Source organism: Mastacembelus armatus, chromosome 8 (genome assembly GCF_900324485.2).
Source record: "Mastacembelus armatus chromosome 8, fMasArm1.2, whole genome shotgun sequence".
NCBI classification, from domain to species: Eukaryota; Metazoa; Chordata; class Actinopteri; order Synbranchiformes; family Mastacembelidae; genus Mastacembelus; species Mastacembelus armatus.
In genome coordinates, this window is record NC_046640.1 from 6,007,658 (window position 1) to 6,021,239 (window position 13,582).

Below are 13,582 nucleotides of genomic sequence, written 5' to 3' on the forward strand. Positions count from 1 at the left end.
TGGTTAAAACACATAAACGTAATGAAGATGCTGATGTAATATTAGCTAGCTGAAAGATGTGGCTATTAAAAATAAAGTTGTAATAATGTAGGCTAACATTAATTCATAGTGGCTGCTGGAGTGACTTGAGTGTTAAGCTCCTGCTACTTCATGTGATAATGCAAACTTAACCAAAATGACATAACACTCTTATTGACTGTTACCTTGAACTCTGTTTGGGTCCATGTTCAAATGAAGAGCTCAACACCAACCTATCAGCCTTAGTTTTTAATGACTGCACAGTTGCTGGATAAGTTGAAAGCTCCAGATCTCCTTTATTTTCAGTGTGCAGTGACACCTGCTGGTGAGATGCCACTTCAACCCTTTCAGATAGACGCTTCAACTCATTAACTCATTTGCCTACATCATAGCCGATGTCTTTTATCGAACTTCCTGTAATTCGTAGTTTTTAAGCTCTCAGGACAATTTTTTAAATCATTCACTATATGTGCACCAAGATTTTAATTGACTGAGGTGCTTCACGAAGTTTCACTCCTTGTGTATCACCATTGTGTGGCCCAAGCATTTTATTTACCTGATATCCATAGTAGGTTCACTGTGAGCTGTTTCTTTTCCCTGAGGCATGGGGGACACCTGGGGCTCTAATAAACACGTTAAGGAAAAGCCTTTTGTAAAACTGTAAATAAATCCCAACATGGGTCCACAACAGCACTTGGTTCTGTATCTGCATTTGAATGGGGGGCACCACCGTAAAGCTAAATGCGTAAACACTCCTTATCACAACATCATTTTATGCACGGTTTGGTTGATAAATCCTGATCTGCTCGGGTGAGTATTTTGGTTGTTAAGTCTTCAAGATATGTCGGAGTAAATGTTCGTTAGAAGACTTTGTAGGCTTGCCAACTGTTTATGCGCTGTGGTGCAGGCCTGAAGAGAGGCTTACTGGAGGTTTCTGTGGGGAGAAGAGGGGAGCCAGACAGGCGACAGTCAGCGCTGTCTTGGCCTCAGGGCAGAGGCAGGGAGCGAGCAGGCGAGCCAATGAGAGGGAGACATCCACACCCCTCTGTCCTGCCCGGCTTGGCTCAGCTCGGCGCGCCCTGTAATTACTAACTCTGACTGGGTTGGGCGCCGCCACGGTGGACAGCCTGGCTGCTGCGTCAAAGGCGTTTGGGAACGTCAGTTCCAGGCTGTGCGCGGATTCCTGAACACTTCTGGTTTCGAGTTTTAAGGGGAAGACGCCGCAAAAGATCCTGAAAATGAACGGGCAACCCTCACCCGTCTTCGAGGAGAAGAAACCATCGGTCCCCGATTCAGGGAGCTCCATCTCGGCCACCAAGGATTCCCCCACCCTGCCGGAGTCCTCATCCACAGACATGGGCTTCTACAGCAGCCAGAGCGCGCTCCACGGCGCGCAGGATTTCTACCCGGCACAGCAAACTTACACAGCGCAGCACATAAACCCGTACGGGTACCACCACTATAATTTGAACGGGATGGGTCCTGGCAGTGCCTATCCTGTTGGCAAGGCAGAATACCCTTACCCTCATGCGGCGTACAGAGAGCACGGTGCATTCGCCAGGGAGGTGCAGTCAGCGCTGCAGGACGCTGGTAAGTTAAACCCAAGTCTTAGCACTACACTGTAAACACAGGCGGACTGACTGATGATTGGCTCGGTGTTAGTTTAGGTTGGATTTAAAGAAGACATAAATCACATGAGTGTAATGCCTCCATACTAATTGCACAGACCCGCTGAGGTTTTAACAAATAGCCCACCTCTGTATAAAAACCAGCTTAACATTACTTAAAACAACTAAAACACGCAACATTCGCCATCTGTGGCGAACATATGCAGTTGGTCATGTTTAGCCATATAAACGTGAGAAACACACCCAAAAATCAAATAGTGAGTTTTAGGCATGGAGACACCGAAGGTGTTTTTCTTTCTTAGTGTTCCTCCATGACTCTACACCACGTTTTTACGCATTTTGCAGAATTTAGCTGATGCTGTCTTAACCTTGAACATCTGACTTTCTATCTTAAGAGGTTTATAAAGGGCTCACTAACAGTATCGTGGAGAAGTCGAGGCATTTCTACTAAATATATTATTTTAACCTATGTCCAAATCATCCCTTTGCTTGGTTTAAAGATTTGTTTGCATGGTAATACAGGTGGTCGAAGGTTTGTTACTTTCTCAAGAGTAAATCTTTTTTTTTTTTTAAATGTCATTCTGTCCTCCACATGCCACACAGCCAGGGGAGGTTTGCAATCTCTTCTTGCTAAAAGATTGGAAATCTGAATTTTATTGACTGGAAGAAGAACTTACAAATAAACTCAGCATGTCAGCAGCACAGCTTCTGCTTTTCTGTTTCAGGAAGGACACAACAGTTGAAGTTTTATAAATTCACATGAGATCTTGTAAAACTTATGAAGTAAATGAGATTAATACTGACAAGACTTGCTTGGGAACAGCAAGTTTGAAAGAAATAATAGAAATAATTTTAGTCTGTTATCATATTGTCTCACTTGTACATTGTTACTGAAAACAGGACCTCATTGTAAACTACAGTTTATCATGCCACCGTTGAATTTATTTCAGATTGTATTTTGATAAGAAATGCAGAAAAGCCTAAAGGCTTTTGGCTGGAAGCCATGGCTTTGTTGTAGTGAGTAAGTTTTAAACTTCACCAATTAGGACTAAAAAAACTATTTAAATGATACATAATTGGTTTGTATTTTACTACAGAGGTAAATTAAACAATCTGTGCTAAAATAGGTAAATGAACTGTACAACAATGACAAAATAAAAATATTGGCTAAACACTTAACACTATTTAATGAATATGGTATGAAATTTTCATCATGTTACTATGAACTCAATACACAGACCTTCTTGTCATAGAACATAAAGGTCAACATTTTGAACTCAGTTTTCATCAAAGTGTTTTATTTTGGCTGTTTCAAACTCTGAAGGTGTGAACTACAGAGGAAAAACAAACTCAACAGACTGGTGTACTGTTTTTGACATTCCAGTTGGGAGTTGACTTCTGGAAATGTCCCTAGGCGACTTTGGCCCACAGCCACATACATCAGGTGTCATGACATGTCAGTCAGCATCGGCCTTTGAATCATCCAACAAAGATGGCTCCTTGTCACGCGAGACCTGTACTCACACCCTGACGAATAAATAAACAAACAAATATGTAAATAAGAGGATAGTTAAATCATTAGAATAATAATAATGGCCTACATAACAATACATTTTAAAATGTAAAACTTCTAAATGAATATCTAAATTGAACTAAAAATTGCCACAGGACTGCAGCAAGAATTTTAGAAATATTGAGGTCAATATGTTTCCCAAAGTATCTAAATTCTAACTATTTGGACTTAACTGTTTATATTGTTTGGAAATTTTATATTTTACTTAAATGTGCTGTAACTTTAATTTCCCAACATAAAACACGCTGAATGGTAAATAGGAACAAGGGGGTTTAGATAATGGATGGATGGAAGGTCTAAATCCTGTTTCAAGGCCTAAAATAAAATCAATTTTGTATCCAGGATTTTATTAGAGGATTAAAAAAAAAAAAGCCTTTAAAAGGAACCAGGCAATTTGCAGAAAAAAATAGATATGGCAGGTCAAAAAGTAACCAAAATATATGTTAACCAATTAAACAATATAGGTCAAATCAAATATATGCTAATTTGTCATAAATATTAAGAAAATGTCTTTTGTACAAATAAATAATAAAACAGACATGCTTATGACATATTTCTTATGGAGTTGTTTCCTATTTAAGGTAATGTGTTAATCAAGCATACAGAACCATTTGTAAGGTTGATTCTCTGAAGGAATATATAAATAAATAAATAAGCCCACATACAAGAATAACAGCATCAGCATGCAATGATGTATACAAGTGGGCCTCCAGGCTACATGAAAAGCACCTATAAATCTCTGTCTCCCTCCCCGGCTGTGGGAGACAGACCAAAATTATAAGGCCAGAGTGCTGGTGGAATTTCTTTGAAATTTGTAGCAGCCATGGCTATTTTTGTGCTACAACGTCTATGCACAGACTGCCCTGTAGAGACTCAGCTCTTTCACCCATACAGGCTGTACTTTCTATCACATTGTGCCTGTTACGAAAAACAACAGGAGTGTTGCAAGCATATAATATGTTTTTAATATTTTCTCTCTCAGTGAAAGAAGAACCAGACATGGAGATACGGATGGTCAATGGGAAGCCCAAAAAGGTACGCAAGCCACGGACCATCTATTCCAGCTACCAGCTGGCAGTGCTACAGAGGAGATTCCAGTCGGCCCAGTACCTGGCTCTGCCTGAGCGTGCTGAGCTGGCCGCACAGCTGGGCCTCACACAGACACAGGTGAGGCTGCAGGCAACACCATTCAGTGCAGTTCGGTACACTAATAAAATATATATTACACTGTATAATACACGGTAATAATTAGAGAAGACAGTGTGTTATGAAGAAACTGTAAGTGTGCTATAACAAATTCTGGAAAATAATGTAAATGGTTTAAAACATATTTTAGAGCAGCTAAAATACCATTTGAAGTTAAAGTGCTGAATGGATTTTAAGTGCTATTTCAAGTATAAGAGCTGTAAGGAATCAAAATCAAATCTCAAAATCAAAAATGCAAGAGAAGAAAACATTTAACATTTTAAGTTTAGGTTTAACCTCCTAAGACCTGAGCTTTGGTTTGGCTTGCATTTTAGCTATTTGGGGTTAGGTGGATCCAATAAATATAATAACCAGATATTCTTAGAACATGAAGCACTTCTTGAAATAAAATGATGTCCACATATGGGGACACTTGGTCTGAGTTTCCTCAGAACACAATGAAGACACCATTGTGTAACAAAGTGCAAATCTCACTGGTTTCAACATTTTTCATTGTCACTGTTGCATATTACAGTTTCAACTTCTGAACATGGATATGGAAAAACATGACATATCCAAGAACCTTGACAATGTGCTTATGTTTTGTTATTGCTTTGGTTTTTGCTTTTTTTGTAACACTCCAAAACTACTACTCCAAACTAGTAGTGTCCTTTTTGTCTGTGGGAACCAATGATCCACATTTGTGTACAGGTTTCAGTTACACAGAATCAAGTATTGTCGTGCAGACAACCAAAAATGTGATGTCCAAGTATGTGGACGACAGGTTGTAGGAGGTTAAACTTGATAGGCAGGAATTGTGCAAGTCAGCACTGAAGGTAGTTGAGCTAACATTTAAATGGGAAGCACTGGAGCTATCCATTTAATTATGAAAGATGAAAGCAGTTGAAATGCCAGCTCTTCTGGAAATAATAAAAGGAACTGATATTTTTAGTAAAGATGACCCATCACAGTCTTAAGTACAATGTAAATAGCTGAAGTGGCTGCTACATAAGGGGCTGACAGCAGCTGGAATGTCAGTACAAGTATTTAAGCTGTAAGTTGAAAAATGAAAATGAAGTTAACGTGTCCGTTGATGTTTAGGGACTGAAATACCACAGATAACTGAAGTGTGTGTAAATAGTCAGAAGAGTGTGACGATCACCCACTCTAGGTCTGAATATTCCACACAACACACACTAATGCACATTTAGGAAAAGCTGAAAAGAGCCAAACTTGAACTGGGTATTACTGAAAAGGTTTGATGTGAAAAAAGCTAAACTAATGTGAAAAAGCTGAACTGGTGTTTTAAAGTTATAATTAAGCTTTTTAGTGAAAGTGTGAATGAATTTTAAGAGGTTGAAAAAGAAGTGAAAGGGTCTTAAAATGGACATAATGTCCAGCTTGGAAAAATGAAGATAAAGTCCCTAAGATGAGAGTAGAATATGAATACAATACAAGGAATTCCATTTGCTGGTGATCCTCGGCAGCCTTGGGAGTTGTTACTGTTGTGTCAGACTGGTTGATTCATTCATTCTTGCCCGATTTGCTAAACTCATGAATTATCTCTGCTTGAGTGATGGAAGACAAAACTTGTTGCGTGAATTGTTATAGCTGATGTAAATAAGCTATAAATAATTGTTTAGTATTATGCTTGAATAACACACACAAGCTGTAAGAATGCAAAGGCAATAGCACAATCCCATTATACTTGAATTGTGTGATTATTATGTCACTCAGTTTGGTGTGTTTGTTTATACAAAAGCAGCATCACAATAGCTCTCATAGTATCATATTACCTTCAACTGAGCTGTAAGCCATCTTTCATATCACTATTGATGGCCAGTAACAGTTCTTACGTAATGTCTTGTGCTTTATATGGGAGTTCAACATTACTTACCAGTTTCCTGGTTTATTACAAAAGAATTTTGACATATGTTTTGCCTTATTTATCTCAACTTCAAATTACTTAAATAATGCAGATTTTTTATGGCAATCTATTTAAAGCTGCTTCAGCTTTAAAAAGCAGAACAATATTCACGATAGACAGACAATACAAGCCATCATCAGGTCAAACTCCATGCAGTCATTTTCAATTACTCATATTTAGTGAGGTGTAAATCTCTGTCTCATCTATCTGTAAAGTCTTTTCAGCTTCTCATGCAGAAATAGTCACATAATCTGCAGTATAATAAATAAAATAATGATAGCAGTATTCATCAGTGTGACCAGTTACAGCATGTTTAATTATTTTTCATAGCTCAGTGTTTTATGTACACAAAGCATCACGCAGATTTTAAAAAGAAATTAAACAGCTGTTCATAGTGTGTTAATGTTAATGTTAATGTTAATAAAGATGGGCCTTGGGTAATAAACTCATACTCAGACTTCTGCAAGTTTAGCCACTCTGATATGTGCTTCAGATATCAACATCTTATAGGCTCCAGCAGATCCCTGTGACCCTGGTTAAGGAATAAGCAGGTATAGATGATGGATGGATGGATATCAACAGGTTGAATGAGGAAATGAGACATGTCAGCTCTGTAAAGCGCAGCAGAAAGGGATAGAAAGAAAATCAGGGTTAGCTGAAGAAAACCTGCCAGTGAACAGGTTACGTTCACACAGGAAGTCACCACAGTATCTGACCTAGAATTAAAACAATCTGCTACTGGAACTGAAACCTCAGGGTTTTCACTAAACCGGCTGTCTGGGACACAGCTAAGAAGAGAGTGAATTTGGGTTTTTGATGAATGGTAACATTAATTTTACCCCTGTCTGATGTAAATTTAGGCAATTGTTTACCATCATGTTTCCCATAATAATTTAACAGTGATAATGTCAGTGTTGCTGCCCTGAAATGGCAATAAAGAGTGTTTTACTTTAAAAGCTACTTTTTCAAAATTTTGGCAGCAAGCTAATGTACATTTCTTTAGAGTCTTTAAGTTGCCTCAACATTTGATGCTCTTCCTCCCAGGTCAAAATTTGGTTCCAGAACCGTCGCTCCAAGTTCAAGAAGCTCTACAAGAACGGAGAGTTTCCACTCGGGGAAATTCCTCTCGAACACAGTCCAGATGCCAGTGATTCTATGGCTTGCAACTCGCCTCCCTCCCCAGCTGTGTGGGAAAACAGTAACAGTAACAGTAACAACAGCAACAACAACAACAACAGCAGCAACACAAGCAGCAGCAGCAACATCAAGAATAATGCAATGCTGATTCCTACCAGCAGGGGGCAGGGTTCCTATCAGCCACCAGTTGATTCTTCGCCTGCCTTCATGGGGGAGTATACACACCAGAACTGGTACCAGCAGCAGAGTGCACATTTAGGTCTGTCATCGTCAGGCATGACACATTACACCCCATCAACAACACCGTCAACCACACAGAATATGGGAGCTGTTTACTAAAACATGGTCCCGGTCCGTGCTGAACAGTTTGTGTGGAACCCTGTGCTTAAACACCATGAGGATTTTTTGGATGATTTGAAACGCTGTTGTGACCAGAAACACTTGACAGTGATCATCAGAAGTCATGTCTGTAAATTCTGACCCAGATGTTGCAAAATAGACTTTTTAAACAGTAAATGTGGATTGAAAACTAGTGCTGGCCTCAGCTACCCTGCTGTCTTCAGTTCTGAAGTTTATAAACTCGTAACATAGAGTTTATTTCAGGGCTTAGGGTGATTGATGTGGGTTTTTTTCAGTGCTGAGAGTGACAGACATTTTTATTTGAAATCACTGATAATGTTTTATATATTTAATGTTTTACAGATGACCATATTTATGTCAGAAAGTTGGTTTGATTCCATCTTTCCCTTAGAGTTTTCTCTGTAAATTGCCTTTGACAGACTAATGATGAAAATTACTGAAATTCTGCCAGTAAATTAAAACCCATCACACCAGTATGGTAAACTTTAAGATACATTGTGCTGAATTTAGACCTTTTCTATGAAGAAGAACATCATGGCCTGAACAACACAACCAAAGTCTGCATGGATATGTTTTTTTTCCTCTATAAAACATATATGGGGCAGATAGAAGTCAAACTGTGGATGTGCTGTCAGGGGCGAGGCAAGGTTACAGTAACTGAAAAAAAGGTCAGAGATGAATATAAAATGAAACTTTTGCTTTCATAGCATCTTGAGTAGGACTGAATAGAAGAAATGTGTGCCTTCCAGATCTTTGCCTGCTTGTGTGTTTTCCATCCATCAGTCCAGGATTTCATTATTATAACTTTCTAAAAGGGGAACTCCACAAATTTGACACCTAAAGTATGTTTAGAGGGAAATGCATAAATGCTAGCTGCTAGCATCAGCTAGGATCAGCTCCAGCTCCTCTGTGACTCTCTAATGGTGGTAAAGAGAATAAATGGATGGGTTCACAATGGGACCACTGCAGCTTCTTCTCTTAACTAATCAACAAATCTATCAGTCAATCATTTCTAAAATGAATGTAAGACAATATTTAATCATTATTTTATGTTTTGTTTTTATTGGTGTATATATTTCTTTTTTTACTGTTCTGTCAATATCTCCTGCAGAGATTTAATGTGACAGTGGAGGCTGTGATATCTTTAGTAATGTCTTTCATTAGATTCTCCTTGCCTGATAAATTCCCATTTTTAAACCATTTTAACATTTTTTGTTTAAAATGTATAATGCCCAACCCTGAAATAACCCTAAGCTTTGACAACCTGAGTAGTACACCCTATGACAAATAGTCTGAGCTCCATGTGTAAATTTGCTGGAATGGCCCTTTAATTCCTGCTCACAGTGCAAGGCCCCTGAAAATAACTATCAAGTGTAAAAAAGTTGGTGCTTAAATATTCAAACCTTAAGTTGTATATATTGTAAACATATGTGCTGTACTCAGGTCTTTTATTTATAGATTCAATTGAATATCAAAAGATGAACAACATTTTTTTTTCCAGAGTATGCATCAAAATAAATTGTCTTTTGAATCCCTTCCTAGCATACTGTTTTCTGCACATATTTATGTGTGAATGCAGTAAACAGGAACACACACACACACACACACACACACCTAAGTGCTGATGGTGTTCTGGTGGCGCTTTCCCAGTGTGTCTGTCAGAGTGAGTCAGACAGCAGATACAGGTTGCACCCACCTATACACTACACACACAGAGTGCGTGTAAAGGAAGCTGTGGGAGGTGACAGTGCAGCAGACACTCTGGAGTCTCTGGATACTAATAACACACCACTGACACAGAGGGGTGTACACTGCTTTCATGTGGTACAAAGTTGGAAAGGGGAGGAGAGATGTGCGTGCGTGTGTCCGTGTGTGAGTGTGTGTGAGTGTGAGAGTGTAAATGACAAACTTGCTCTCAAGGCTCTCAACCACCCAAACCTACAGGTTGGCTAACAAAAAGCATTGGCAGACTTTCATGCTTTCAAGCAATGTTACAGACCCGAGACGGACCCTAGCCTATTTCTCTTTCTTGCAGAGCATTAGATAAGAAAATATGTAACATTGTCATGTCATTTTGTAAAGATACATTTTCTGTGCCAACATGGAAAGAGTGAGACAAGGGGAGTATATGACAAGCAACCATGGTGGTTATGTGGCATATGCAGTAACAATTTGGCCACCAGTGTGCTCCCACTCCAATTCTGTAACGTTAACATAAAGTTACTGTCAACATTAGCTTAGCTTAGCTCTAAACTGTGAATGAGGAAATATCTAATGAGCATCTTTGAACATGATAAAAACCATGTGCCTGTGGTGATTCAGGCCTTGACCTATATGACCCTAACAACAAACATGGTGGCCGAGTGGGGCAAAAACCCACAGAGGTTAAACATCTGGGACTCCCCACCAGTCAGTTCAGCTGTGGTCTAAGGGCTCCTTTGATAACAAAATCCACCTGTCACCACCTATTAAGCTAACCTATATACACCAATGCTTACTTCATCTGTACAAAATACAAAACGTCAGTGTAGATGTGGAACAGCACTATGTTTTGGCCACTTGGGGGCAGCTGAAGTAACTCAATATATTCACTTTGTGAATATACTATATTCATTTTATGAATATACTGCAAGTCAAATATTATTCATTCTTTTGTAGCTTTAGTTTTGGTCTCCACCAACTCATTTCTTCCAGTGTGTGTGTAGAAACGTGTGCAGTATTGTCTGGAGTCCTGCTTCTACAAAATCAATGGGACCAGAAAGCCAGAAAGACACCTCAAGACACAGAATGAAACTGATGTGACCCACCATTAAGGTGTTAAATAATGTTGTTACCTTTGAAATAATACTGGGTCCACTAGGTCAATGAAACTAAATATCAATATCAATGTGTGACACCTAATGGTTAAAATACACATGATATTATGTAGGACATTGGTTTAGGGATTGCATAAAGCCTATTGGTCAGTAGCCATGTGTCTTGTAGCCTACTTTACATATATTGTATGGATAGGATCCAAGTATTTCCTTTATAAAATTATTTAAATGGAAGTGCAAACTCTTTTAACCTAAAATCAATATGCTGAAAACATATCAGAAAATAGTTTGTGGAAGTTAGATTGAAATGCTCTTTGAATTCCTCCTCCATTGACAGATTATAAGTTAATTTACAATACATGCTTGATTATGTTTTGTGTCAAGATCAACATGAATTAATGGGAAGTACATGCTTTTTTTATATTATTGGCAGCCTGCAACCATCTCTGCCTCTTTAGAATATATGAAACAGGAAGTAAAAAGTTAAAAGTAACACATCCTTTACATTCATCTTACGACTTAGCCTACAATAGCTAATTCTTTTTTTTTTTATTGATTTAGAGTTTACAAATACCAATACATTTACATTTATGAAGCTTTAGACAGTACAGTAATTCTAAATAATTATTCATCACCTAAATTCATTTGTTAGCTTTATGCAAAAGTGTTAGCAAAGAGCAGTGGAACTAAAAGCTAACATAAGAGATCTCTCTAAAAACTAGTGTATTGCTCTGTAGGCCTGCAATTTTTCAAAATAAAATCACGTTTAATACAGAGTAGCATAATACTAGACTATTTGTTTAAATAAATCAAAATTTTCTAACGGAACTTGTTTTGTTATAAAACCTGTGTTGTAACTATACTGTACTGAGTGCAAATGTGAAACCACAATTTACTACACTAATTAAAAACAGCCTTAGAATAGTGTCAATAGCCTTAGAACATATCAATAGTATGTTGTGCGGCTCTTTTCATTTGTTTAGAGGTAAGTATTTAGTGGCATGTATAATTTTTTTTAGTCATTATTTTTTTAATGACTTTAGTGACAACCAAACACTGATTTCTGCAGAATTTTCTAGACATGAGAGTTTAATAATAAAAAATGTTTGGGAGTTTTATGGATATGGGTGAAAATTTTGATGATGTTAAAAGACATGCAGCTGCATGTGGAGCCTTTTTATTGCAGCTGTAAATGTGTCTGTGCTCACCAAGTAAAATCTCTGCTAAAAATCTGAAATGTTTTGGTTTCTACTAGCCACTTCTGTGGTTCTGTGGTGGACACTCATGGAATTAAACCCAAGGAACATACCTCATTTTTCCAGAAAAACCAGTGAAAGAAATGATGCTATTGTCATGGTTTATACAGTACAATAATGGTTGCCAGAGAATAAGTCCTACTGACTTAGATGATCTCTTGATTCCGCCATGACTTACTGAAGGAAGAACAAACAGATATCCACATCATCATTTTCATTCATCTGAAGCCACAAGTGTGCAGGGTGTGGACTTTAAACCACCGATCCAGAAGGACACTTTCAGTGTTTGTTTAGGCGCTTACCTTCCTGTACTGAGCACTCAGAGTCCAGGTGTCAGAGAACAATGCATGTGAACATCACAGGGAGACAGACAGAGAGGGCAAACAGAGGCTTGTAGCAACCTGTGACTGGCACTCTACATAAAGAATGTGTGTGTGTGTGTGTGTGTGTGTGTGTGTGTGTGTGTGTGTGTGTCTTTTTTTTAACCAGATCCATCGTGGGTGTCTGGCTTGCAGACTACAGCTTTAACTAACAACCAGTATCTTTAATTCATGCAGCTAACAGCAACAAAGACAACCATGCCAGGTAGCTTTCTGATTTTTATGTCCTGTGAAGAGTTTTTCTTCACCTGATTCCTAAATCATGGATTGAAACCAAATGAATTTATTTCACCACAATTAGTTGGATGAAGAATTTGAAAGGTGAATTGAGGTGACAGTTCTTCACCTCTGCTTATTGGCACTCACAGGTGGGGTGAAAAGGGTGAGACAAGGTGATGACATCAGCCGCTGTGAGCTGAGCGGAGAGGAAAACTCAGCAGCGGAAGGAACGTTTATAGCAGTGTCATGAAAGATTGGGAACTGACGTTCCTTTCCTTTCCCTGCCTACAGCCATGATCTGCACACCATGCTTGGACTGATAACTGTTTCTGAAAGCCGATACTAAAGCCTATCTATAATTTACCAGGGGAATGCCAGTAGGAGGATATGTTGTGCAGGTGTGAAGGCCAAAATTGAGGTATCTTGGAATTTTGAGAAAAAATCCAAAGCAACATATACAACTATAAAAAAATCACAGTCACAAAATATCACAACTATCCAGTGATCAGGACACATTGGGATAACAGCAAATAAAATCTAAGCCCTTTGCACCCATTAGATTCAGTGTGCATCAAAAATCACGCCCGTCCTCTGTCAAACCAGCCAAACAAGACTGTGCTGGCGTCATAAACATTGCCCCAGTCAACAACTTACTTTTTTCCCAGTGATAACATACACACAGTAAATGTCAGTAGACAATTACAGGCTTAGACAAGGCCTCAAGTTAGGACCCACAGCTATAACTTAGTGACTGTGTCTAAAAGTTGTCTACTCATGTTCTATTCCCAACTGTATTTAATAAACACTTAAAGGTGCCCTGTGGAGATTCTGGGTGCTGTAACTTACAGTATTATCTTTAACTGAGCTGTTACAAACTAACTAACACTTCTGCTACTGTGTTTTGTGGTAGTGCTACAAGGGGTCAGAAACTTCCTTTTCTGAATATAATCTGCTACCAAACTCCACTTCCACATACCAGCCAACATCTGTCCAAAACACAATCCTATAGCATCATTACAGCAAAAAAAGACAAAAGAAAAAAGTCAGATTAGATACATTAATGAAAAAGTGTCTTAGAAACAT

At 38.5% G+C, this 13,582-nt stretch overlaps 1 protein-coding gene across 1 annotated transcript; it reads left to right on the forward strand.

Moving 5' to 3' along the window:
• Positions 1 to 993: 993 nt before the first annotated feature.
• Positions 994 to 9,372, forward strand: LOC113140279 (homeobox protein Dlx3b-like). The gene is made up of 3 exons (XM_026324088.2): positions 994 to 1,608; positions 4,202 to 4,386; positions 7,376 to 9,372. The coding sequence occupies exons 1-3, from the start codon at positions 1,257 to 1,259 to the stop codon at positions 7,805 to 7,807; spliced, it is 969 nt and encodes a 322-aa protein (XP_026179873.1). The 5' UTR covers positions 994 to 1,256; the 3' UTR covers positions 7,808 to 9,372.
• Positions 9,373 to 13,582: the final 4,210 nt, after the last annotated feature.